This window comes from Lynx canadensis, chromosome A2 (genome assembly GCF_007474595.2).
Source record: "Lynx canadensis isolate LIC74 chromosome A2, mLynCan4.pri.v2, whole genome shotgun sequence".
Lineage (NCBI taxonomy): Eukaryota > Metazoa > Chordata > Mammalia > Carnivora > Felidae > Lynx > Lynx canadensis.
This window is the reverse complement of record NC_044304.2, coordinates 14,235,119-14,260,895: the sequence shown is the minus strand read 5'-3', so window position 1 is coordinate 14,260,895 and position 25,777 is coordinate 14,235,119. Positions and strand designations below refer to the sequence as shown.

Sequence of the window (25,777 nt, the reverse complement as noted above, 5' to 3'; positions counted from 1 at the left end):
GACTTTGGGTACATTCCAGGCACACAGCAGGCTGCTCAGACCTTGACTCCCTTGCCCTCTCCACAGGGCTCCCACACAGACCTTCCAGGAGGTATTGGGGAATAAACATGGGCTCAAGAAGCACTTGTGAGTGGTTCTTGCAGGTGAAGCCCCAGCCCTGGTGAGCTAGGAGAATCTGGCTCTTTGCACATACCAGAAGGGCCTCTGTATCCCCCTCTGCCCAGCTTCTCCTCCCCCAGGAAGCCACCGCCTGAGGGGTGGTTGTTTCCGCCACCCAGATGGGGCTGTCACAGCATCTCCATGTGGATTAGTGTTGCTGGCTCCAGCCAAGCTCCAAAGCTGATGCCAAATTAAATGTCAGTTGCTTTGAGGATGGTCGGCTGCTTCCCCAGAAGGAGCTAACAGAGCTATACACAGAGCTGAGTCTTATGCCAGACTCTAAGCCCTCGTGTGTCTACACTGGGTGTCTGTTCCCTGCAGGGCTTATCTCTAAGAGTCAGTGTGTGAATGCACACACACACACGGGCACATGTTTATCTCTCCTCTCCTGTCTTTGCCTTTGCAAAGTCCCCCTCATGTCACCCATTAGATATGTGACCTTGAGGGAGGCCCTGGACCTCTAAGTTCTGATGTCATCATCTACACATAGGGGTATAGAGCCTGCCTGGAGAGGTCATGTGAGGGTGACACTAGATGCACGTGACAGCACGATGAGGCCCCTGGGATCATCACGTGACACAGGATACCAACTGTTGCGATGTGAAGGCCTTGTGCCATGTGCGCTAAGTGCCTCAGATGTCGTCAGCGCATGGACGCTGTACCACATGCAGGAGCAGGTCTGGACCTGTCCATCCGTTGTTGATCAGCCTGTGTCTTATTTCCAGTTCAGGACCTCAAGGGGCTTGGCTATGAGAAAGGGAAGCCTGTAGGTCTGGTGGGTGTCACAGAGCTGTCAGATGCCCAGAAGAAGCAGCTAAAGGAGCAACAGGAGGTAAGTCTGTGTGGCATAGAGCAGGCAGGCTCCAAAGGGGCTAACGGAGTATTGTCCCCTCACCTCACAAGACAGTGGTCATGTTCTGTTCTTTCTGAGCCTCCCTGTGCTGGGTGGATCCCACCATCAGTGGAGAGGTTCTTGGATAGGCACGCCCTTGTCAATGGCATTTCACCCCCCAAAGGCCCTTCCCAGCCTGCAATTGGACCCAGGGCTCAGTCCTCACACTGCCTGGGCAGCCCCTGAGGCTGATGCTCCACAACTACTCCCCGACATGCTCGTGGGCTGTTCCTGACTAGGTAGTCTCCATTTTAAGCTCTCCTTCCAGTGCCCTCCAACATCCAGTACAGGACAGGCCTGGCTAGCACTGGGCGCCCTGAACGATGTGACAAATGCTCAGTTGGTGTTGCCTGTGTTGGGATGACGGCTGGCTTGGCAGGGAGCTCTATGGCCAGGGGCTTAGCCTCTGCTGCTTTCCTGGGGAACTACAGGCACACCCTTGGTTCTTAGGGACAGCTCACCCTTGTCACCTCCTCCAGCCTGACGGCCCCGTCACATCTCCTTCAACCCTTCCGTGATCAGGGGCTTGCGGTGCCCTCATTTGGTCCACAGCAAGGGTGCCCAGGATGTGCTGGGTTCGGGCCAGATACCAGACTGGGTGAGGCAGAGAGGGCTCCTCCCTGCTGAAAACAGGGATCCAAGAAACCCAGGGCATGGCCTGGTACAGGACTTTGTCTTGAGTGCTTGCTCCAAGCCCTGCTCACGTGCCGGCCCAGGGAGGGCAGAAAGTGGGAAGGGTGAGGGGGCCTGACCTGCATAGGGAAGGCCAGGGGGTTGGCCTCCTGCACATGTGGTACATTGCCTTGCTCACTGGCATGTGCTGCCCGCAGATGCAGCAGATGTATGACATGATCATGCAGCACAAGCGTGCGATGCAGGACATGCAGCTGTTGTGGGAGAAGGCACTGCAGCAGCACCAGCATGGCTACGACAGCGACGAGGAGGTAGACAGCGAGCTGGGCACCTGGGAACACCAGCTGCGGCGCATGGAGATGGACAAGACTCGGGGTGAGCCAAAGAGCACATTGCAGGTGGGGCACGGTACCTAGCTGAGGCCTTGCCCTAAGGGTGCTGCAGGCTCAGGAAGCCACACTCACCTGCCCGGGAAGGCACCTGGAGACACCACACTGGGGCCTTAAACCACCTGCCCAACCTATAAGACCTTGGGCAAGAGATTCAGCTTCTCTGCGCCTCAGGTTCCTCAGAGGAAAAAGAAATGGTTCTTTGTAAGTGTTCACTGCTGTCTGAACATGGCACTTAGCAGGGCTGCCTGGAGCAGCAGGGGTTTGGGTCAGGGTCTCAACCATCTGCCTCATTCCCCCATAGCCCCAGACTCCCCTCCCCACACAAGACTCATACCGTGCTGTGGGACCACCCAGCCCACTCCCTGACTTCTTCCTTTTCTCGTCTCACCTTTCCCTCCTCTACGGGCAGAGTGGGCCGAGCAGCTGACAAAGATGGGCCGTGGCAAGCACTTTATTGGAGACTTCCTGCCACCAGATGAGCTGGAGAAGTTCATGGAAACCTTCAAGGCCCTCAAGGTGAGCTGGGAGCATCCCTGGGCCCCAGCCCCTGATGTAGGCCTGTCTAGCAGGCAGCCCTTCGAGTGTTCCAGCCCCTCCTGTTAGCATCACGAGGCAGGCGCCTGAGGCAGCCTCCAGGCCCCCCTCATTCACAGGAGGAGCTGGGCCCTCTTGCCTCGGGAGGCATCTGTTTATGATAGACACCGTCTGTGAAGGGAATTAGCAAATAACAGCTCAGCTGCCGCTTTAGAAACATTTCCCAGGGCTTCAGGGAAATTCTGCTTTCAGTGGAGCCAATTAAGTGCAGTTTACAGGCAAAGCGTTTCTCAGGCAGAAGTCCCCAAGGACTGGGTTCTCCAGAACAAGAACTTCACATTCCTCCCATGCGGTTCTCATGCTCGTGAGGAGAGACAGCTGACGGGACACATCCCATGCCCTCTTTTGGGGGATTTTTGTAAAGCCGCTTTTGTACCGCATAACCTCATCAACAGGGCAGGCACCTTATTGACCACATGTTTTAGCATTCTGTGTAATGAATTGCCCTCAGAACATAGGGCTTTTTGTTGCTAATGAACCATTAATTTTTCCTGTGGTGGGTGAGGCCTGTGTGACCCATCACCTTGCCCTCTTTGACTTGGCCACCAGGCAGCTTGGTACAAAGTCTGGCCCTGGGGACCCTGAGAAAGAGCATCTTGGTCTGTTCTCAAGGAACCTGATCTGGTGCAGAGGAGGCAGATGGGCGGGTGGTCCCAGCAGCCAGTGAGGTTGTTGTGGGCAGTGCAGTGGGTGGAGGCTGTTCAAGCCAGGGCTGGGACCTGGGACAGTTGTAGCCCTGGTAGATGACAGCCAACTCCTTGCCTTGCAGGAGGGCCGAGAGCCTGACTACTCCGAGTACAAGGAGTTCAAACTGACGGTGGAGAACATTGGCTATCAGATGCTGATGAAAATGGGCTGGAAGGAGGGCGACGGGCTGGGCTCAGAGGGCCAGGGCATCAAGAACCCGGTCAACAAGTGAGTGTACGCTCCCCCTACCACCCTTCTGCTGGCACTGGCCTGGCCCCCTGCTTACTCTGCCCTGTCATTCCCCTGCAGAGGCACCACCACAGTAGATGGAGCCGGCTTTGGCATCGACCGGCCAGCAGAGCTCTCCAAGGAGGATGACGAGTATGAGGCCTTTCGCAAGAGGATGATGCTGGCCTACCGCTTCCGACCTAACCCCCTGGTGCGTGTGTCCCCAGCCTCCCGCACGGCTTCTGGCTGGGCTCTCCAGAATCTCCACAGGGGGGTGGCAGTGCTGGTAACAGAGCTTCCCCTCCTTCCCCAGTCTAGCTAGGCAATGTCTCACCAGCAACTCTACACCTTTCCACCTGCCCTCCCCTCTGAGCTCTGGTGAGCTCAGTAGTCCCTAGAAGGTTCTGGGCAGGAGGAACGGCTGTCTTTAGTATTCACCCCCTCCCCTTCTCCCCATTTTATCTTATTTGCCTCCCACAGAACAACCCCAGACGGCCTTACTACTGAGTATTCCAGAAAAACACACGAACGTATTTTCCAAACGACCGACCGTCCCTGGACTGTGGAATGTTCCGGCCTGCATTTCTGCCTGCCCTTCCCGTCGTCTCGAGTGTCGTGCCGTGTATTAAAAGTTCCAGCGCTCGCCCACCATGGCAGCCTGGTTTTGCCATCACCAGAAACCACTCCTGTTTCCTTAGCTGCAGGGCTGGGCTGGGCAGATGGGCTGGGATCCTGCTGGGAAGGTTCCCTAGTGCTTGAAGAATCTGAGAAAACCACCTAGACCCTGTCTGCCTGTGGCCTCCCTCCCCCCACCCCATCATCCTGGGTTAGAGTTGAGGGGAGCGTCCATGGACCTCCTGAGTGGGACTGGTGGCTGGCCAAACAAGAGCTGGCTGCACCTGGACCAGAGACATCAGGGGCATCCCAGTGTAGCACTGTGCTGCAGGAGGACGTTGGAAGGGGTCCCTAGACAGGGCCCAGACCTTAGAAGTGTGAGGCATGTCTACCCAGGGCACACCTATGCCAGTCACCTTGCCAGCAGGTGGCGCTGACGACGACTCCTCCCTGCAACAGTCACACACGGCAAGCCTAGCCTGTGATAGCTGCAGCCTAGGCTGCCCCAGCTGCCCTGGGTCCTGCCATTGGGGTAGACACTTGAGTCCCTGGGGCTCATGCCCCAGGAGGTGGCTTTATGGGCAGATGCAGCCTACGTCTTCAGAGCCTGCACGTTCCATTTGTGCCGAGACCACCTGGGGCTCTTCCTCAGTTGCAGCTGCTGAGTGAGAAGCTTGGGTGGGGTCCCAGGAATCCGAGAGCCCTGCTTGAAGTATTATGGCTTGGAGATCTGAGGGGTCCCCACAACTCCCCCATATGCCCACACATGCCCCTAGTGGGTTCTGCTCAACACCTGTGGGCTCATGGGCTCTGAAAACTCTAGCTGGAGCTGGGCTTCTGGGCTAGCCTGCATTCTGTCATTCAGTAAACACAACACTGACTGAATGGATAGGATCTGCCCCCTGGCATGGCAGTGAACCTGAGACTGATAAATGCTGCGAAGAGGAACTAGGTGCGGTCATGGAGGCAGCCTGGGGAGTGTCTTAATGGGCAGGGGTGGGAGTGTCCAGGTACTGGGAGTCTCAACAGCAGAGCCCAGGCTGGAATGATGTATGCCACCCTGTCTCCCCTCCATGGACACAGCCCAGAGCAGGGCAAAGGGGTGACATTCCCATGCATGGAGGCTGCCCAGGGGTCCCCGGGCTTGAGCACAAGAGTAGCTCTAGGGAGCCAGAGTTTCCATGGATAGGGACCCTAGGCATTAGTCCCAGGCACCTTGCCATCCAGGTAAAGGTCACCCCTTAATTGAATTCTCAGTGACTGGGAGGCTTGCCAGACTCAGCCCACGGACTTTACTCCCAGGCAAGTGGAGAGTTGGAAGAGATGGCCTCTGAATTCAGTGTGCTTGTGCAGGTGGCTCATTGCAGACACAGATGCAAGGCCAGGTTGCCGGACAGCTAGACCAGACACCCCTGGTCCTGCAGGGGATCAGCCCCGCAAGGACCCTGGGCAGAGAAGGTACCTGGAGGAGGGGACACTGGGATCTGCTTTAAGGGGTGAGGAAATGCTAGAGGGTCCATCTTACAGACAGAAAAGAGGCCTGGGCGTGTGTTGGTACTGCTAGAGTTGGGAAAAGCCCAGAAAGGAGACTGGAGCCTCAGGTCAACCCAGAGGAACCTGAACTTCATGGGCAATAGACAACTAGGGAGGGAGGCTGTCAGGTTGGTGGCAGGTTCAGAGATGGGCCCCAGCTGGCATAAGGCCAAGGGGCTGTGTAGAAAAAGGGTGAGTGTTAGAATATTCCCTAACCACAGACTGTGGGCTCCCCCAAGGGCAGTTATTGTTGTTTCCAAAGCCACAAGTACCACATGGGCAAGAGTCCAAAGCTGGTTGGAGGGAGTGACAAAGACAGCTGCCTAATTCTCTCTCCCACCGTACCGCCCTCTCCCTGATCCTGAGCACCCCCCATCCACACCCTTTTACATTTTCCCCAGCCTCCTGTAGGCTGTTCAGAACCTCAGCTCTCCCCTCTTGTTCCTCCCACCACACACCGGCCCCAGGCCTGATCTATTCTCCTTGCCAGAAACACTGTTCCCAAACTCCTCACCAAACTGGAGCAATCCACACCCAATCTAAACACACCCTTTGGACTCCCTCCCTTTGACCCCACCCACTGTGCAGGGTCGCAGGCTCAGCTGCCCACAAGGTGCCCACGCTACATGGAACACATCACAGAGAGTCCTTCAAGAGACCCTCAACCCTTGATCTTGGCTGCCTGCCTTGAGATAGTCCCCAGATGCAGTCAAAGCTTCACACCCGGACACGTGCTTAAATGTGTGTGGCCACTGCGTGAACACTCAAGTCCAAGGGCTCTGAAGGGAACTCTGTGTCCAAGCGACTGAGGTTCCTCCATTAGCGCATATGGGCAATGCCCACTTGATCCTAGGGGGAGGAAGGTCTAGGGAATGTGGAATTAAAAAGACTTCTCTTCGGGGTCGAGGTTGGTACACCGGTGCCCTGGGACAGAAAATGCAGAAGTGCAGAAGGAGGACCGGAGAAAGAATTCTCTTAGAATGAAGTTGCTGGCCCAGGGCCCCAAGGTTGCAGACCCGCGCCTCAACAGCGGAAGAATCCGGAGACGTGGTGTTCTACCTTTTTGTAGAGAAACAGGCTGGGCGGCTGGGAAGGCCGCTGAGAAGAGCGCTGAGTCCAGCCAGGGTGAAGCGAGAGAGGGGCGGGGAGAGGGGCCGCCTCAAGGAGGAGGGGCCTCAGAGGCTCCCCGGGAGCTAGCGGAGCGGTGGCGGAACTGCGGCGGGACCAGGGCGCAGCGGGGGGCGACCTTTGCGCAGGGCGGGGCCGGGACCGGCCGGGTCCCCGGCACCCCCCTCCCTCCGCCCGCCCAGACGCGCCACTGCAGAAGAGACGGGCGCCCAGGAGGCCGCGCCGGGGTACAGGCGCCGCTGCTATGGACATCCCGCCGCTTGCCGGCAAGACCGCCGCTCTGTCGCTCGGCGCCCTCCCCTTGTCCTATGCGCTCAACTACGTCTCGGCGCTCTCGCAGTGCGTAAGGGGAGGGGCCAGGGCGGACTCGGGGGCGGGGGTGGGCGACCAGGGCGGATTGGTGGTAGCCGGGAGAGAGGATGCGCGACGGCTAGCCTGGCTCTCCCAACCCAGCGTTCCTGCGCAGCTCTGGCCTGGAGGAAGGGGGCTAGGGCAGAACTCCCCACACCCTCACCCAGTCGGAAGTCCTTTTTCTGCCCGGCAGGGGGCTGTGTGTTGGGGGTGGAGGGCGCTCCTGGGACGTTTAGGGCCTGGGGAGAAAGGTTGAGAAGCAGAGCTCCCCAAAGGGCAGGGTTTTGGAGGGTTTCCCGGGTTTTCCCAGGGCTGTGCCCAGCTCCAGACTCACCAAAGTCAGTCACAGTATTGCCCCAGATAAGGTCCTGATGACCTAGCTCTTGACACACACGCACACAGGGACGCGCGTTCTGTTCCACCACCCCTGCCAGATGGCCCCTCCATCGCCTATCTCAAGCTTGGGACTTTTTTCTGTTAAGGTTTGGTCCACCCTATCTTTAGTCTGTTTTCCCTACGTATTGTGACCTCCCTTGGCTCCTAACCCTAGACCCTAGCCCTGTGGATCCTGCCACTGTGTACCAGACATCTGCAAGCCCCTCAGCCAGGGGCTCAACTAGCTCAACTCAAGACATGGGATAGAGGGGAGTCTTGACTATGGGGTTGGCTCCTTGGGTACAAATTCCTGGCTCTATCCCCCTGGAACTTGGGCGAGCTAGGTTGTTTCTGGGAGCCTCAGTTTCTTCAGTGTGTAATGAACATAATCCTAGACCTCATCCCATAGTTACAGTTAAGGATTACAAATTGTGTGGTCTTACCTGATTACTATAATTGTCATTGTTGGGGCCAGGATGGGGATTGTCAGGTGTCAGAGGGGTCCATGAGAAGGTAGGAGTCTGGAGAGAGTGTAGGGGAGAGTGTGGGACCCTGGATAGCTTTCCCACCCCCCACTCTGCCCACTTGTGTTGGGGGCTGCCCAAAGATGGCTTCTATTATCTATGCAACCTGCCTTATCAGATTGATGGGGACAGATCAGGGCAGGGGTAGGGTGGAGTTGATGGAAGTATTTGGACTTTAGCTGGGAGGAGTCTGGAGCTTCAGAGAGTAAGGTGTACAGGGCTGAGCACTTAGAGACCTGACAGGCTTGGGCACTGGGTCTGGCCACAGAGAGGCTTGGTGGGACTGAATGACTGACAGCAAATTGAGTTAAACACATATCAGCAAGTGACAGGATGAATTGTATAGTCAGAAAGAGTTGGGGCGCCTCGCTGGCTCAGTCAGAAAAGCACGTGACCCTTGATCTCAGGGTTGTGAGTTCGAGCCCCGTGTTGGGTGTAGAGATTACTTAACAATAAAATCCTAAACAAAGAACTGACTGATGCCCACCCTGTACTTGGCCTAAGTTTGGCAATGATCCTTTTTAAGAAGTCAAGGAGGGTTTCCTGGAGGAGGAGTCATGAAAGATAGGCTATGAAGGATGAGTAAGAGTTTGCCAAGTGGAAGAGACTTCTGGAAGGAGTTTCCTGGAGGGGGAAACAGTTGAGGCAACAGCCTAGTAATGGGAAAGGGCAGTTTCAGGGAATGAGCGATTCCTGGATGGACAGATACTTCAGCCTCAACATTTTGAGCTTCTTAGAGTCTGCTTTTGGCCTCACCAGGGCGAGGTGGGGCCTCAGCACTGGGCCTGGCCTCTCTGACTTGTTTTCCCTCTCCACAGCCCCCTGGGGGTGGCATTGATGAGTGCCCTGATCCTGGGTCTGCTTTTCATGGCTATCTACAACTTGTCTCCTGGTGATATCTACTATGACCCACTCTATGCTGGTGAGTCAGTCAGAGAGAACTGTGTGAGCAAGGGCCTCCTCCATCAGACTGGGGGTCCTTGAAGGGCTCCCATCCAACTGGAGAAGCTCACAGAGACTGGAGAACCCTCGGTGGTTGGGGAACCTTAGAGGGCCACCCCCTTCAGACCTGGGGCTCTTCAGGGAAGGACTGTATCTTCCCCTCAGACTGGGAGCCCCTGAAAGACTTCCTCATCACTTTGGGATCCCCTGAGGGCAGAGACAGTGCCTTCTCAACCTGAGGACTTCCAAAGGCAGGGACTGTGCCTCCTCATGAAGCAGGGCTGTGGGTCATGTGACCGGTGGAGCGTGGTGACTGGGAGTGGTCGTTGGACAAGGATCCTTGCCTGGAATCTGGGTCTCAGAAAAGCTGCCTCAGGCCTCTCCCACACCCAGGCTGTGCCCCGCCCACTCTTCCCACAGTGTTCACTATCTTCACCTTCACCTCGGTGGTGGACCTCCTTATTGCTCTCCAGGAAGATGGCTACATGGTGGGCTTCATGGAGTTCATTACCAAGGAGGTACATAGCGGGCAGCTGGGGATGCCTCCTGCCCTGTCGCCCATCTGAGCCCTGACCTGCCCTTGCAGGGAGAGCCATACTTGCGCACTGCCCATGGAGTCTTCATCTGCTACTGGGATGGCACCGTTCACTACCTCCTCTACCTGGCCATGGCTGGTGCCATCCACAGAAGGTGCATGGGGTGGGTGGAGTGGCACCTGGACCATGAGAAGGAGGTCACGTTCTCAGGTGGGGTCCCAAGCCTGAGTGGAGCCAGAAGTGTGCGTAGGGGAAATCAGGAGGCTTCTCTAGGGCTCCAGCCAGGAGTGGCCAGGGAATGTCACAGGTGTATGCTATAGTCAGCTCTCTTCTCTTGTACTGCCCTGTGCCTAGGCAGCCACCTCTGTCCTTGGACAGACAGTCTGACTGTTCATTCCTTCATTCATCTCCCTGTTGTCCCTTCTGTCCTGGACAAAACTGGGAGGGACCCAGAGTTGGGGAGCCCAGGGTGGACCCTGGGCTCTGGCTGGGGCTCTGAGACTTGGGAACAGGCATCTGTTGGTCACCCCTCTGTCCCTGACCCCAGGAAGAGATACCGGAACCTTGGACTGTACTGGCTGGGATCTTTCATCATGAGCATTCTGGTATTTCTTCCAGGAAACATCCTTGGTAAGGACTTGGCTTTGAGGGATCCTGTCTCCTCGGGCTGGGTCACTATCCTGCACCTAGAAGGTTCATAGGTAGAGGGGAGAGGCAGACCAGTATGTGGAGTGGCTGAACCAGAGGGATACCCAAGGTGTATCCAGAGGGAGCAAGTATAGAGGCTATACCCAGAAGGTAAATTGAGGCAAGCCAGGCTAAGGAGCATAGACACCATCTTATGAGCATTGGGGAGGCAGAGGTGTTAGAGCTTAAATAAAGATTGCATTTGTGTGGGGCGCGTGGGTGGCTTGCAGTCAGTTAAGCGTCTGGCTCTTGACTTCAGCTCAGGTCATGGTCTCACAGTTCGTGAGATCGAGCCCCACATCAGGCTCTGTACTGGCAGCACAGGAGACTGCTTGGGATTCTCTCTCCGTCTCTCTCTGTCTCTGCCCCTCCCCTGCTCTCTCTCTCTTTCTGTCTTTCTCAAAATAAATTTTAAAAAATGAGAAAAAAATTGCATTTGTGAATTACTAGTTCCATCTAGGGACTCTGGTGTGATTCACCTACAGGTCTGGCCAGGTCTGGGTGATCCTCACTGAGTGACACCCCCACTCTCCTACTATGACAGGGAAATACAGCTCAGAGATCAGACCTGCCTTCTTCCTGGCCATCCCCTATATGCTGGTCCCATGCTGGGCTGGCATGAGGGTCTTCGGCCAGTCCCGGGCACCAACCAGCTGTATCCCTCACGTGGTAAGTGCCCTGCCCCCAGACAGTTCCCTGTGCCAGCATACCTCAGTGTCCCCCCATTAGAGTTCCTTGTGGTCAAAAATATGCCCTCTTTGGAAGGATCTCCTTGGCCATTAGGAAAGAAGGGATGAGCCTTTATTGAGTGCCTGTTGGATACCAGACTTCTCACACTGTCTCTCTCCCATGGGACAGGTACAGGAGGAGCAAAGAAAGGGCCTCCTGCGACGCCCGGTTGACCTGGTCCTTGTCATATACCTCACCCTTGCTGGGTTCTTCACCCTCTTCCGGGGCCTGGTGAGTCTGCAGTGGCCAGCCTCTCTTCTACCTCCAGCCCCCTTTCCTGTCCCCTCCCCAACCATGTTCCTTTACCCAGTGCAAAGAGGCTACTGCTCTCCTGTCTCATCATCCAGGAAGGTTCTTCACCGAGTCTGATCTGAGTGTTCCATGACAAAGCCCCACTCCCTTTAACCTTCCCAGCCAAAGTGAAAAGCCAAGGGTAGGGGAGGCCAGAGCAAGGGGTACGGGACCCGCCTGGGAGGGTGGAGAAAGCTTCTCGTGGGAAAAATGTTTCAGATAGGTTGTTGGTTTGCCTGTCTGCCCCAGGTGGTGCTTGACTGCCCCACAGATGCCTGCTTTATCTACATCTATCAGTATGAGCCATACCTACGGGACCCCGTGGCCTATCCGAAGGTGCAGGTGAGAGGGCAGATGGGAGGAGAGGGCCATATGGTCCTGTCATGGATAGAGGTCTACCAAATCCTCTTTGAGGCAGGCACCACAAACACAAGCCAGTTTATTGTCCTACCAGGGCGCCTGGGTGGCTTAGTCAGTTGAGTGTCTGACTCTTGGTTTCGGCTCAGATCATGCATGATTTCACAGTTCATGGGTTCGAGCCTCGTGTTGGGCTCTGTGCTGGCAGTGTGGAGCTTGCTTGGGATTCTCTCTCTGCCCTTTCCCCTCTCACGCTGTCTCTATCTCAAAATAAATAAATAAATAAATATATATATATATATATATATATATATATTTTTTTTTTTTTAAGTTAAAAAAATTCATTGTCCTACCAAAAATGTCTGCCTTCAAAAATGAAGACAGATATGGTCTTCAAGTATGGCTGGACCTAGGAGCTAAGGCAACTCTGTCTCTGGGCTGTTTTCTTTGCATGGACTCCACTCCCTGGTAGTCACTTTGTGGGATTGCAGAGTCAGCCTTGGGCAGCTCCAGGCCTCCATCCACCCTACTTAACCACCCCAGAAGAATCTGAGCTCTTATTTCCCCAGAGCTTAAGCACAAGTCTCAGGCAGGCCCTGATTGGCCCACATGCCCATCATCACTGAATAACAAGTCCATTCTGTCGCTGGTCATTATGGCCAGGGGGCTGGAGTTTTGCAGTTGGCCAGGGTCACATGCCACTTCCGGAGTAATGTGGGTGGGCTCAGTGTGTGTATGTATGTGGCAGGGGGAATACCCAAGGGAAATAGAGAAAAGTGTACACAGGGTTGGGAGCACAGAGAGCCCCCGTCCTGCCTGGGTGGGATCTGAGGCTGGCCAGATCCTCCCTGGGGTCTCTACCTCGGGGGTCTCAAGAGACCTGGCTGGGGCAGCTGCTCATCCTCCTGGTCGTGTGCCCCTTAGATGCTGGTGTATATGTTCTATGTGCTGCCCTTCTATGGCCTGGCTGTCTATGCCCTCATTGTCCCTGGCTGTTCTTGGCTGCCTGACTGGGCCTTGGTGTTTGCTGGAGCTGTTGGCCAGGTGAGGTGGGGGGGAAGGGGGGAGGGGGAGGTGTGGGTGGACCAGTAGGGAAGAAAGTTTCTGCTTACCCATCAAATGCTCTTCTGCCCTCCCTGAACAGACTCTGAGAGGCCCCACCCTCAGCTTGGTACCCTAAGATACACTCCATGGGGTCCCAACTCCATGGGGTCAGGACTAGAGAGAGGGAAGGATAGGGGCTGAGAGGGATTCCAGAGAGGGAAGATTTCCTAGAAGAGTGAGCGTAGGGTTTGGGCTTTGATGTATGGGTATGAGTTCTCTAGGCAGGGAAGGGCATTTCAAGAATGGGAAGAGCATAAAAACACATAGGCGGATAGTGGTTTAGTAGAGCCACAACATGGGTTAAAGGCAGAGGCAAGAGAATTTGACAGCTAGATGCTGCGGGCTTTCAACTCTGAGCTTGGGGGAGCCATGGAATATGTCTGAGCTGTGGAGGGCGCAGTCAGAGCTGGAGGGCCTGCTTCTGAGTTCCTGATGGAAAGTGATAAAGCCTGGGCCCAGGCCTGGGCAGGGGAAACCAGGAAGACATCTCTGGGGTAGAATGGACCAGATTTGTGTCAGGGACAGAAATGGGGTAGGGAAGAGCGGGAGGAAGAGCCGGGCCCAGATCAGAGAGATGGGAAACAGGGCCCACTTAAAAGAGTGAAGATGGTTCTGGTTAGACAGCTGGGGAGAGGCTCACAGACAGATGGACAAGGACAGACAGTACATGCAGGGGCAGGAATATTTAGAGGCAGACAGATGGGCTGGAGAGGGGAAACAGGTCATCAGCCTGGGCTCCCTAGGGTGGGGTGTTGATGATACTAGGACTTATTCTCTCCAGGCCCCTGACATCCACCCTCCCTGTGTGGCCACTAGGCACAGTTCTCGCACATGGGTGCCTCCATGCACCTGCGCACGCCCTTCACCTACCGTGTGCCTGATGACGCCTGGGCCTGCTTCTTCGGGTGCAACCTGCTGTATGCGCTGGGCCCCCACCTGCTGGCCTTCCGCTGCCTTCAGTGGCCCGCCTTCTTCCTGCGCCCTCCCCCTGGCCCCCCGGCCCACCACAAGAAGCAGCACTGAGAGGGCTGGGGACTCCCCAGGACTCTGTTTACATGCCTAGCAAGCCCTGCTTGGGGAAGGGTGGGCTGGGTTGTTTAGAGGCAGAAAGTACATCTCCAGGTGCCTTTGGTCCTGGCCATGGTGGTTTCAGGCCAATGGACAGGATGGGAGGCCCAAGGGCCAAGTGTTCCCCCAGAGAGGGCCACAGACGTGCTCAGCTGTCATGGTACCCCAATCCCACAGGACACTTCTACTGCCTCCCAGAATTTACCCATCATACCATACCCCATGGACCCTTTAGTAAAAAACCTTTTGATGCCCAAATATTGCTGCTGCCTGAGTGTTTCAGGATTCAGAGGTCAGGGACCTGCTTTTCAGACCCCATGAGGGCCTACCCATCACTGCCAGCGTGGCCATCAGGAGCTGGAGAAGCCGGACAGCAGAAGTCTGCCTCTGGTTGGTATGCACAGCTCCATCTTCCAGACGGGGAAAACTGAGGCTCAGAGAGGTCAAACTCTGTCTGAGTTCACAATCAGTAGAGAAGCATCTGAAACCTAAGTTCTGACAATAAATTATAATTACTAATAGTGTGGCACAGTTATTAAGCACCTACCGTATACCATTTCAAGGGCTAACCTCAAGTGGTACATGCTGGATCTTACCATATATTCCAGATGGGGAAACTGAGCCTGCAGGAGGTAAAGGTCCTGTTCGGAGGTCATGGCTCCTGGATGCAGCTGAGCTAAAGAACAGAGCCCTGGCCTAGCCCATCCAATCATGGACTCTATAACCCTGCCTCTGCTGTATGGGTTGGTTCATATTTTGGGGAAACTGAGGCTGAGGAGGCAGCCAAGGGGTTGAGGAAAAGGCTCGTTTTATTCCAGGTTCAATGGTTCATTTTCATTCCTGGTTTGAACTTGGGTGAAGGGCCAGGTTCTGGGGGTGACTCAGGCCCAGAGTGGGTCGGGCTTGATCAGACTCCCCTGTTCCTTGCCCCTACCAACATTTCTTAGGCACCTATGTGTTCCTAGCCATTGGATCTTCACCAAAAGAAACCACCCAGCACTCTGTTTCCCAGAGGTGGAAACTGAGAATCAGAGACCACCAAGCCTCTCTTCCAAGGTCCTACAGCAGGTGAGAGGCAGAGGCAGATCTGAAACCTGTTGCTGCAAGTTCCCTCTGCAGAGTGTGTGACTGTTGTGTGGGGCCCCCCACTCCGCAGAGTGAGAACCTTTTGGTGCCCAGGACACTGCGATGGCCGCCAAGTGACAAATGGGAAAACTGAAGCCTGCAGGCCAAGCCCCTTTCGCAGGTTACTGAGCCCTCCCGGCTCACCTTGGGCATCCTGCATGGAAGACTCCATCAGGCCCCCCTGCTCCATTTTAGAGATAGTTAAACTGAGGCCCAGAGTTTCCTCTGCCTGCCCAAGACCAGCCAGCAGGATCGGCGACGTGGACCTGAACTCACTGTCCAGCGCGGTCCTTCCTCGGCTTGCGCCCCTGGTTTCTTCCCGGAGCGCGTGTCGCTGCGTCCCCTTTAAAGCTCCTCCCCGCTCCCGCGTCCGCCTCCCTCCTCCCCTTGCAGGCAGACGCCGGGATTGCGCCGCCTGAAGGGACTTGCCCAGTCCTTCCTGGGTGTTCGGGGAGCGCAGTCCCGGCGCGTAGGGGCCGCTCGGCGGGGGCCGCACGGGCAAGATGGTGAGTGGGGCCACGGGCGCGGGTCCCGGTAGGTCCCTCTCTGGGAATCTGTCTCGCTCTGTGTCTGAATCTACGCCCCTCAGTGTTTCTCCTCTCAGTCTCTCTCTCCCCGCTCCACCTCTCCCGTCCCCTCCGTCTCTCACCCTCTTGTATCTCTGCTCCTTGAACTCTGCCTCTTTTATATCCCTCTCCTCTCCCTACTTTTCCCTCCTCTTTTGTCTTCCTGGTCCCTTTCTTTCACTCTGAGTCCATACCTCCGGTCCCCCTTCTCTCTTCTCCTCTTGCTCCCTTTCCTCTCTCCCCTTCAGTCTCTGTCTCTCCATCTTTCCTTAGCTTCTGTGTCTCTGTCCCTCTCGCGGTCTCTCCTCTGCCTCTCCTTCTCTATCTCCAGCTCCCCCTGCTTTTCTCTGTCTCGTTTTCTTTTCCTCGCCCTCTTAGCCTCTCCCTCTCTCTTCCTCTACCCCTCGCACCCCCCCCCCCCCGCCGCCCCCACACCCTGCCGCTTTGCTGCAGTCTCCTGGCGCACGGATAACCTTGCCGCTGCCGCTGCTCCAGCTCCTCCCCCCTCCCTCCCAATCCCGGCCTGGGCCGGCCAGAGAAGGGGGCGGAGCTCCGAGCCACCAGTGTTGGGGTGAAGGGGCTGTGGCGGGTGGCCTGCGCTGGACTAAGGGCAGGTGAGCCCAGGGGCGTGCGCTTTGCGTGGGAGCTAGAGTGTCAGGTACCGGGAGAAGTGCGCGGGTTAGGGGGTGGAGGCTGGGAGGGTCTGCCAGCCTCTTCCTTGGAAGATCCTCTGGGACCCTGGCCGAGGTGGGGACCTGGGCATGTGAGAATTCCTCGCCGTGGGGAAGGAAGGTCGGGGCTAGTCCTCCGACAGGCAAAGTCCAGGAGGCTGGACTGAGTGCCGTATGCCCCAGGGTGTGCTCGGGCGGCCCTCGGTCCCGGCGCGCTCTGGGCCGCGGCCTGGGGAGTCCTGCTGCTTACGGCCCCCGCAGGGGCGCAGCGCGGCCGGAAGAAGGTCGTGCACGTGCTCGGTGAGTCTGGACAGCAGAAGCGGGTCTTGCCCCACGGGAGCCATGGCCAAATGTGATTGCCTGGGTGCAGGGAGGATGTAGGGGGTAGGGCACTGAGCTGTTCCTGATAGCCGGAATCCGCCCCCCCCCCCCCCCGCCTCGCCCCTACCCCTCTGAGTTCCAGTTCCCTTCCCTGAACTCCTTTAACCTTCGGATCTCCTGACCTCCACCCAGGTCTTTTTCCCATAACACTTCCCTGGGATCCCCTTCCCCAGGTTCCCCACCCCACTTCCTAGGACCACTTCTGAACTCTGCTTGACTCTCCCACAGAGGGTGAGTCCGGCTCGGTGGTGGTGCAGACGGCGCCTGGGCAGGTGGTCAGTCACAGGGGTGGCACCATTGTCTTGCCCTGCCGCTACCACTATGAGGCAGCCGCCCACGACCACGACGGCGTCCGCCTCAAGTGGACCAAGGTGGTGGACCCACTGGCCTTTGCCGACGTCTTCGTGGCGCTCGGCCCCCAGCACAGAGCATTTGGCAGCTACCGCGGGCGTGCGGAGCTGCAGGGTGATGGGCCTGGGGATGCCTCCTTGGTTCTCCGAAACGTTACGCTGCAGGATTATGGGCGCTATGAATGCGAGGTCACCAATGAGCTGGAAGATGACACTGGCATGGTCAAGCTGGATCTCGAAGGTAACCAGCCCATGGACAGGATGAACCATGTTTCTAAGGAAAGAGAGTGGGAGATAGTGCAAAGGATAGGAACCAAATCAAGTTGACCTAAAGGAATTTAGGGGTAGGGTAAAGATTCTGATCTGGGGTGAATTCGCTCCCCAGACACATTGGCAATGTCTAGAAAGGGGCTGCTGATGGCAGCTAGTGGGTAGAGGCCAGGGATGCTCCGATACATCCTACAATGCACAGGACGGTCAACCCCCTTCCCTTCCCCCCGCCCCCCTTGCAAAGGATGAGCCCATCTAAAGTGTCAATAGTAAGGACTTTGGGAAATCCTGGGGTAGGATCCAGGCACAGTTAGATCCAGGGAGATCCAGTCACACCATGTCAGGAATCCCTTCCTCACCTGTTTCCCTGAGTGGGCTTTCCTCAGGCAGGTTTTCAGCTCAGCAATTAATTTCCTAACAGGGCTAGATAGAGTCCCAGAGTTGTCCCTCATTGGTCCAGCTTTGAGTCATGTGTCCATCCATGAGCCAATTACCCGTGGCGGAGAGATGGGATGTTCTGATGGCTGACTGTGGAGCTGCGAGGTGGGCGTTCTATCTGAAGAATTCCCTCCCACCATGGTTCTGCTTCCTCAGTCCATCCAGGAAGATTCTAGGAGAAATTTCAGAGCCCCTCCCTTGCTGAACCTCCCAACAATAGCAAATAGCAATAATAGCAGCAGCTCTCCTTTATTGGAAGCTCTATGTGCCATGAGCTTGAAGAGCTCTCTGAGTCTCTTGTTTAATTTTCCCCCAAACTCTGAGGGAGATCATATTACCAGCAGCTGGGCAGCTGACTCAGGTTAGAGCCTTGGCCCAGGACACATGCAAATGAGTGATAGAGCAGGACTCAAGCCTCCATCTGTCAGGGTCCAGGCCTTCTCTCTGACCCCTGTTTGTTCCTCCCTTCATCTGCTGAGAGATGCATCGGCACCTCCAAGGTCTGCCCTCAAAACACCAACCACAGAATGCTGCTGAGCTGAGCTGACTGTGGGTTCAGTGAAGGACAAGTTAGAAGAACTGAAGGTGGAAGAGAAATCAGTGGAAACTGCCCTGGACAATGCTGGGGATCAAAGATGCTTTGCCAAGTGTCATACTTCCAGGGGCTCCCTGCGGGGGAGTCAGCACGGGACACAGATATCCCCAGCTTCATGGGCTCAGGGCTTGACCAGAGGGAAGCTCCCAGTGCTGAGAGAATGTCAGGAGCACTAAAGACTGAAGGGAGGAGGGTGGCGGCAGCTGGGTTTTGAAGGACGAATAGGAGTTCAGCAGGTGGAAAAAGTGGAAAGAACATAAGCAAAGTCTCCAGCGGTTGTAAAGGGGGTGGACGTGACTAAGTATCTTAAGAGGGAGGTCAAGTGAACCCCAAACTTAAGGCAAAGGGAACCATTAGGAGTGTGAGCTTGGCAAGGGTGTCCTCAGGTCTGAGGCCAGAGTGGAGGGATGGAGTGGAAGGTCTAGGCTGAAGAGTCACGCAGCACCCCACAAGTCGGGTGGGTAGGAGAGTGTTGAGATTCCCAAGCTGAACCGTATGCGTCCTCCCAGGCGTTGTCTTCCCTTACCACCCCCGTGGAGGCCGTTACAGCTGACCTTCATTGAGGCGCAGGCGCCTGCGTGAGCAGGACGGCATCCTGGCATCCGCAGAGCAGCTGCACGCGGCCTGGCGCGACGGCCTGGACTGGTGCAACGCAGGCTGGCTGCGCGACGGCTCGGTGCAGTACCCGGTGAGCCAGCCCCGGGAGCCCTGCGGCGGCCTGGGCGGAGCCGGGAGCTCCGGGACGGGCGGCGGTGCTGCCTCCGGGGCGTGCGCCAACTACGGCTACCGTCATAACGCCGAGGAACGCTACGACGCCTTCTGCTTTACATCCAACCTCCCGGGTGCGTAGGTCTGGCCCCTACGAAAGAAGCCCCGCCCTCAGGGGGGCCTCTCCCGCCCCTCCCTGTATCTTTCCCACCGTCTGTTTCCTCTCCTTCGCCCTTCCTATCCACACCGGCCCTCCTGGGTCCAGGCCAGGATATCCCACCCCTAGGACTACCCTGGCGCAGCAATCAAGCATCGCTTGGCATCAACATTGCCCTAACCAATCGGGTCCAGGAATGCAGGGGAAGGGGTGTTCCTGAATCCTGTGGCTGGGGTCCTGGGTTGCAGGCACGTAGGGGGTGGGGAGCATCCTGAAACCCTAGGAGGCCAGATCCCGGGAATGGCCTTAACCACTCTCCCCCACTCCACCGCAGGACGTGTGTTCTTCCTGAAGCCGCTGCGGCCTGTACCCTTCTCGGGAGCAGCGCGCGCGTGCGCGGCGCGCGGCGCGGCCGTGGCCAAGGTGGGACAGCTGTTCGCCGCGTGGAAACTGCAGCTGCTGGACCGCTGCACCGCGGGCTGGCTGGCCGACGGGAGCGCGCGCTACCCCATCGTGAACCCGCGCGCGCGCTGCGGCGGCCGCCGGCCGGGCGTGCGCAGCCTGGGCTTCCCCGACGCCACGCGCCGCCTCTTTGGCGTCTACTGCTACCGTGCACCCGGCGCGCCAGACCCCGCACCAGGCGGCTGGGGTTGGGGCTGGGCCGGCGGTGGCGGCTGGGCCGGAGGCGCGCGCGACCCCGCCGCTTGGACCCCGCTGCGCGTCTAGATCCTGGGCGCAGATGGCTGGGGTGCTTGGCGGCTGGCCGAGTGCTCTGCGGTCTCTTGGAGACAGACCACGTGACTGGAGACTGGCCTCTCCCCCTGCGGTGCGTAGCAGGCTGACCAGGCCTCCTGTGGTCTTTGAACACCGGCTGCGCCCCCGAGGTCCCCATAGACTGGCCAATCCCGGGAGACTGACCAAGCCCCCACCTCTCCTGGATAGTGGATTTCCCCTCCTCCTTCGACTTTCTCCAGGAGATGGGGCATGCCCCCTGAAGACCCCTGGAGGCCAACAGACGCTGAGGTCTCCTGAAGACTGGCAATGCCTCCCCAGGTCACTTGGAAACAGACAGAATCACCCCCTCCCCCGCGGTCTCCTGGAGGCTGGACCCCCGGGATTATCTGGAGATTGGCCTCAGGCCGTCTGCATCTCCCTGGAGACTGAAGACTGATCCCTTAACCCTCCCCCTCAACATGTATAGAAAACAGAAACCTCAGAGTTCACCAGGTGATCACGCCCCCGTGGTCACATGGAGACAGGGCTCCTGTCCTCTTCCCTATGGTGACCTGGATATTAGGTATTCCCATTCTTCCCCCCTTCCACTGCGAGTCCTCGAAGTTTGCAGAATAACAGGCCACGTTCCCCGGTCACTGTGAACAGCCCCGCTCCTCCAGTTTCAGGGGAGACCAGCCTCGTCTGTCACCACAAAAACAGATTGACATGCCCCAGCCGGCTCGCATGACTGGCGGCCATGCCCCACCCCTCAGGTATGTCTTTGGAGGGAGCAAATCTGCTCCCACTTGATGGCCTCTTTCCTGGCTGTCACCAAAGAGACCATCCCCTGGGCCCAGGGATCCGTAGGATCCGTGTCACTAGCTGTGGAGAAAGCTGTCCCACTTCCCATGTTACCAAGGCGACCAGCCCAACTTCTACCTGTAACCTAGTCACACCCATGGAGATAGTGCCTCCCTCCTCCAGCTGTAACCATGGATACCACACGTTTCCCATCTCACCTCCGGGACACCAGAGAGCTACAACTCTGCTTCTTGAAGTCCCCATCCTTACCAACAGCCGTGAAGACCACTCTCCCCTACCCCCAGAACTGTCCTGAGAGTGTCCCAACATTCAGTTCTCCAGTTTTCACCATGAGAACAGGCTGCCCTTTCCCCAGGTGCACCCCAGCTCTTTGCCCCCCATCCAAGCTCCCTCTCCAAGCTGCTTGAGCCCCACAATGGTTGCCATGGAAGCCAAACTCTGGTGTTTGAGGTGACAGAACACCTGTCCCCCTAGGCTTTCCCATGTCAGCAGGGCCCCACCCCATCAAACTGTCACCACAGAGACCGGCAACATCGTCTCCATGACAACCAACCTCCCAGCTCTCAGGAACTTCTTACCATGGGTGGGAACTGCACCCCACGGGATTTAATGTCTGCTCCTTAACCAGAGAGGCCCAGCCCCAGGCAGCATCTCCAGATATGGCTGGGCTTCTGGAGCTGCTGAACACTCCTCCGTTTGCACGCTAACTATATCCCAGACAACAGTTGTGCACGAGACACCCCTGCAACCCCCAGAGGTCTGGCAGCCCCAGCCCTTTATGCTGTGCAAGCACTGGGCTCCCCACTTCCCCTCTGAGACCACATCTCCATTCTCACTGAGTTCTCTCCTCTAACTGCCCCCTACCCCACGTTTCACTCCTTAGAGATCCAGGAGAGACAGAATGTTTTTTACACTTCAAAATCCACAGGGAGCTACAGGCTCTAAAGGACAATTTGTGCTAAGTGGTCAGAACCCAGCCAAACTCCCCCCAGCGTTGAGAGCCAGCTCGGGAGAGATGGCCCATGAACAAAGCCACCCCAGCTGTGGGAGCCCCCAGATCCAAGGTCTTCCATGGAATAGCACTGAGGCCCCTCCTGGAACCCCCGACCCCCTTATTGTCACATCCATCTTGAGGAAACCCATCCGTGAGTTGTGGAATCAGGTGGGTTGGGTTCAAATCCTGCCGCTGCGACCAAGTGACAACCCCCCTGAGCCTGTTTCCTCCTCTGTACCAGAGCTGTTCTGAGGTCCCAGTGAGTGCAAAGCATACAGCAGGGGCTCAATAAAAAAAAGGTTGTTTTGTTTTGTTTTTTGGATGAATGAGAAAATGAGGCAGCCGATGGGTAATTACTTCATAAATGTACTTGGGTGGACAAAACGTTTCCCAGCTGGGGGTGTGTGATGATGATTTGCTTGAGAAGCATCACCCTCATTCCTCAGGACCACCTCTACTCTTCAATTTTCCCCACCTCTCCACTCCCCCATTCTGCCTTCACTCTCTTCCTTGCATCATCCCCCACGTGTCTGGCCCTTCACAGCCCTGTCCCGACTGGCTCGTTGACAAATCCAGTGGTTCCTCTCAGTCCCCCAGGCACCCAAGTGTGCAAAACTGGATGGAGAGTTCTTGTATCGGGAAGGCAGAGAGGTTGCAAATTTTCCCTGGTGCGGAGGTGGAGTAGGGGTGGGATCGTGGCCTGAGAAACATTGACAGTTTCTGGGATACGGACAGAGGGAAAAGAGAACAAAGTGTAAAACCGATTAGGCTGTAGAAGTGAGATGGTCGGTGTAACTCATCCTTCAATACCAGATGTGACAGCCCTCCAAGAGACTCAAGCCACTCATCTGAAGGCAGCGTCCAGCCCCTTCGTGAGACAGCCTTGGGCTCCAGCTGGCCTTAGCTTCCTTGAATGGGGGAATGGTGAGAGGCGTATTTCCAGGGACGAGTGCATGGGATTTCTTTCATCCCGCCTTTTCCCTGCGGTTCCTTTCTCCCTTCCGCGGTGCCAGTTCCCTATTTTGCCTTGAATATGTAATTTTCTAATCCCCACTCATACAATGAGAGTCTAAGGGGCTGACACCGCCCACTCCCAGTTCAGCCAACGAGTGCGGTGGCACACCTCCCCGGGAAACCCTGATTGGTGCAGGGATGGTTAGGGAGGTAGGCTGACGGTGAGACTGAGTCCTGGGATTTTAAGAAACCAATTCGACCAGGGGGACCTTCCTCCTACTGGAGTTGCTGCATCTCCCACCTAAGGGAGAGCTAAGGGTTGGTAAACTGGATAGAACCCTTTCTGACGCCAGATATTCAGAAAAACCACTTCTTCCCATCGTACAGCCCTCCGTTCACTTCCCAGAGAACTCCAAAGTTTTTATGAGCCCTTCCGGAGATGTTTTATGTTCATTCAAACAAATATGCATATGCATTCCCCCCCCCCTATTTTTACACAAATGGCATTTACACAACATTCACACTGTTCTATCATTTCTATCTAGTTCCAAGACATTTTTATCATCCCCAAAGAAAACCCCATAGTCATGAAACAAACACTCCCCATTCCTCCCTTCCCTACCCCCCTGCCCTGGCAACTGTTTAACTTTCCATCTCCAGAGATTTGCCTATTTTTGTAATTGATTTAAAAAAAAAAATGTTAAGTACTCTCTACACCCAATCTGGGGCTCAAACTCCTAACTCCAAGATCAAGAGTTTCACACTCTACCAAATGACCCAGCCAGGCGCCCCTAGATTTGCCTGTTCTTGATGTTTCATACAAACAGAGTCATATAATATATGTCCTTTTGTGTCCAGATTCCTTCACTCAGCATAATATTTTTGAGGCTCCTTCGTGTTGAGTGTGAATCAAGACCTTATTCCTTTTCACGGCTGAATAATATTCTGTGGTATGTGTACGCCACATTTTGTTTACTCGTTCATGAGTTAATGGACATTTGGGTTTTTCCACCTTTTGGCAACTGTGACTAATGCTGCTATGGACATTCTGGTGGCATGTATATTTTTAAAGTCATTCTTCTTTGACTTGATAATATATATTTGAGATAGTTTCCATCACCGTATAAAGATCCCCCACCCCCATATCCTTTTGAAAGTTGGCAGGTTATTCATTGTTTGGATGTACCGTCACTTTTGTAGCCCACTTCCTAATGGCAGACATTTAGAGTCCCCTATTTTGCTGTGAATAAGTTCCCACATCATCTCACACAAGTATAACCAGAGGAGGATAGAGGATATCAAGAGCTGTTGAATCAAGGAGTCACATTTGCCGCTTCGATGGTGGTCTCCACCTTTTCTTAGGGGTGGGGCCAGTTTACACCCCACCAGTAATAGATGTACTCGCCTCTTTCCACACATCCTAATCAGCATTGTGTGTTATCCCTTTTTACCATAGTGAACCTGATAAATAAGAAACGGTATCTCGTGGTGCTTGTCACTGGCTGTTCTCTTATTATGTGTGAAACCGAACAAACATCCTCCACTTTGACGTTAGGTGCAGGTGGTTGAGGAAGTCATAAATCGTTCTCAGGTTGGGTATGCTGTCATCATCGATCAGTGCAAGCCTCCTCTCCTGTTAGATTTATTTGGTTCTCTTTTTAAATATGCGCTTCTTGGGGCGCCTGGGTGGGTCAGGCGGTTATGCGTCTGACTTCAACTAAGGTCATGATCTCATGGCTTGTGAGTTCAAGCCCCACGTCGGGCTCTGTGCTGACAGCTCAAAGCCTGGAGCCTGCTTCGGATTCTGTCTCCCTCTCTCTCTGCCCCTTCCCCACTTGCTCTCTCTTTCTCTCTCAAAAATAAATAAACATTGAGCAAAATTTTTAAAAATGCTCTTCTTTGGTCATCCTGATGTTCCTGCAAAATGCGTATTATTTTGTTGAATATATGTTGTAGTTTAAGAGCATCTGTATTTCCTTTTCTGTGAACATGTTATTCACATCCTTTGCCTATTTGGCTATTGGATTATTAGTCTTTTTTTCCTATTGAATTGTAGGAGCTCTTTATATATTAAGACAAGTCTTTTATCTTTGATTTGAAAATTTGTTTCCAAGTTGGCATTTACCTTTTGACCTCGTTTATGTTTTTTGTTTTGCCTTCTTTTTTTTTTTTTTTTTTTTTTTTTTGGTTTTTGTCAGTATTGCTTTTAGGATAAAGCCTAAACTCCTCACTACAGCCCATATGGCCCTGAGTAGTCCATCCTCTGTGTCTCTGACCTCATTTCCTCCTACGATCTACCTCTATCACTCTGCTCCAGCCACTATGGATTCCTTGCTGTTTCTCAAATAGCCCATGTCCCTTCTGGGAGAGGATATTTGCCTCTTTCTTCTGCCTGAAAGTGTCTTCCTTTCTTTCCACTCCTCATCTAGTTAACACTACTCCTCCGTTAGATCCCATCCACATCCTCTTGGAAGCCTTTCTTGACCACCTCCCGGGGGCATGTCTGTCTTGTTCACCATTATCTCCCCAGCACCCAGCACAGTACCTGGCTTATAATACCTGCTCAGCAAGTAGGTGCTGAGTAAATTAATGAGGAAAGGTCTCAGGAGGCGACAGGCAGGTGGAACTGTTAAAAAAATTTATTAAAATGTCCAAGAAGTACATTAATATCCACAGTGTCAGATACCACAGACCCACAGAACACTGCAGCTCACAGCAAAACCAGCAGAACCCGAAGCTGTTCACGCGCGCACACACTCACACGCATGCCACGCACGCGGCACACGCAAACACACGCACATCCCAAAGGGAAGGACTAAAAGACAAACCACCCACTTTAGAAAAGACCATAGCCCCCTCCCACCAGGGAGCTGGGTGGAGGCCGAGCAAGGGACTAAGGGGGCCAAGGGCAGGGAGCATAAACCAAGCCCCCCCCTAAAAAAAAGTTGCACCCCCAAGCACCACCCCCAAAGGAAAATTATTTTATGACATGAATTATTGAAGATGTGTTATTATATTTTTAAAAGCAAAAAAAACATTATCAAAGCAAGAAGGCAAATGTACATCCCTGGGCTTTCTCTATAACTATAAGGTGGAGCAGGAGATAATGTCTATAGCGGGGAAGACTGAAGACCGTGGTCAAGGATAAGGGTCTAGTTTGCACTTCTCAATCTTTTCCTAAATCTGCCTGTGCATACGAGAGAGTAT

The 25,777-nt window shown here is 55.2% G+C and overlaps 3 protein-coding genes across 4 annotated transcripts in view; all 3 read left to right on the top strand.

The window, feature by feature from the left end:
- SUGP1 (SURP and G-patch domain containing 1) overlaps positions 1 to 4,265 on the top strand; it is a 31,482-nt gene extending 27,217 nt beyond the window's left edge. For both annotated transcript variants that reach the window (XM_030305309.1, XM_030305304.1), the window contains exons 9-14: positions 885 to 991; positions 1,882 to 2,059; positions 2,486 to 2,592; positions 3,440 to 3,585; positions 3,667 to 3,796; positions 4,066 to 4,265. In XM_030305309.1, coding sequence (XP_030161169.1) covers positions 885 to 991; positions 1,882 to 2,059; positions 2,486 to 2,592; positions 3,440 to 3,585; positions 3,667 to 3,796; positions 4,066 to 4,092 — 695 coding nt within the window. In that variant the 3' untranslated portion in view covers positions 4,093 to 4,265. The remainder of the gene's footprint in view (positions 1 to 884; positions 992 to 1,881; positions 2,060 to 2,485; positions 2,593 to 3,439; positions 3,586 to 3,666; positions 3,797 to 4,065) is intronic.
- A 2,718-nt stretch (positions 4,266 to 6,983) lies between these two features.
- TM6SF2 (transmembrane 6 superfamily member 2) lies at positions 6,984 to 13,966 on the top strand. The gene is made up of 10 exons (XM_030305259.1): positions 6,984 to 7,200; positions 8,930 to 9,033; positions 9,474 to 9,571; positions 9,640 to 9,743; positions 10,137 to 10,219; positions 10,821 to 10,945; positions 11,135 to 11,236; positions 11,546 to 11,638; positions 12,578 to 12,697; positions 13,574 to 13,966. The coding sequence occupies exons 1-10, from the start codon at positions 7,106 to 7,108 to the stop codon at positions 13,778 to 13,780; spliced, it is 1,131 nt and encodes a 376-aa protein (XP_030161119.1). The 5' UTR covers positions 6,984 to 7,105; the 3' UTR covers positions 13,781 to 13,966.
- Positions 13,967 to 15,013: 1,047 nt separating this feature from the next.
- Positions 15,014 to 21,927, top strand: HAPLN4 (hyaluronan and proteoglycan link protein 4). Its single transcript, XM_030295963.1, is given in 7 exon segments — positions 15,014 to 15,024; positions 15,344 to 15,484; positions 16,012 to 16,130; positions 16,371 to 16,487; positions 16,797 to 17,159; positions 18,731 to 19,063; positions 19,421 to 21,927. Coding segments are annotated over 7 exon segments (1,476 nt in total). The 3' UTR covers positions 19,813 to 21,927.
- Positions 21,928 to 25,777: the final 3,850 nt, after the last annotated feature.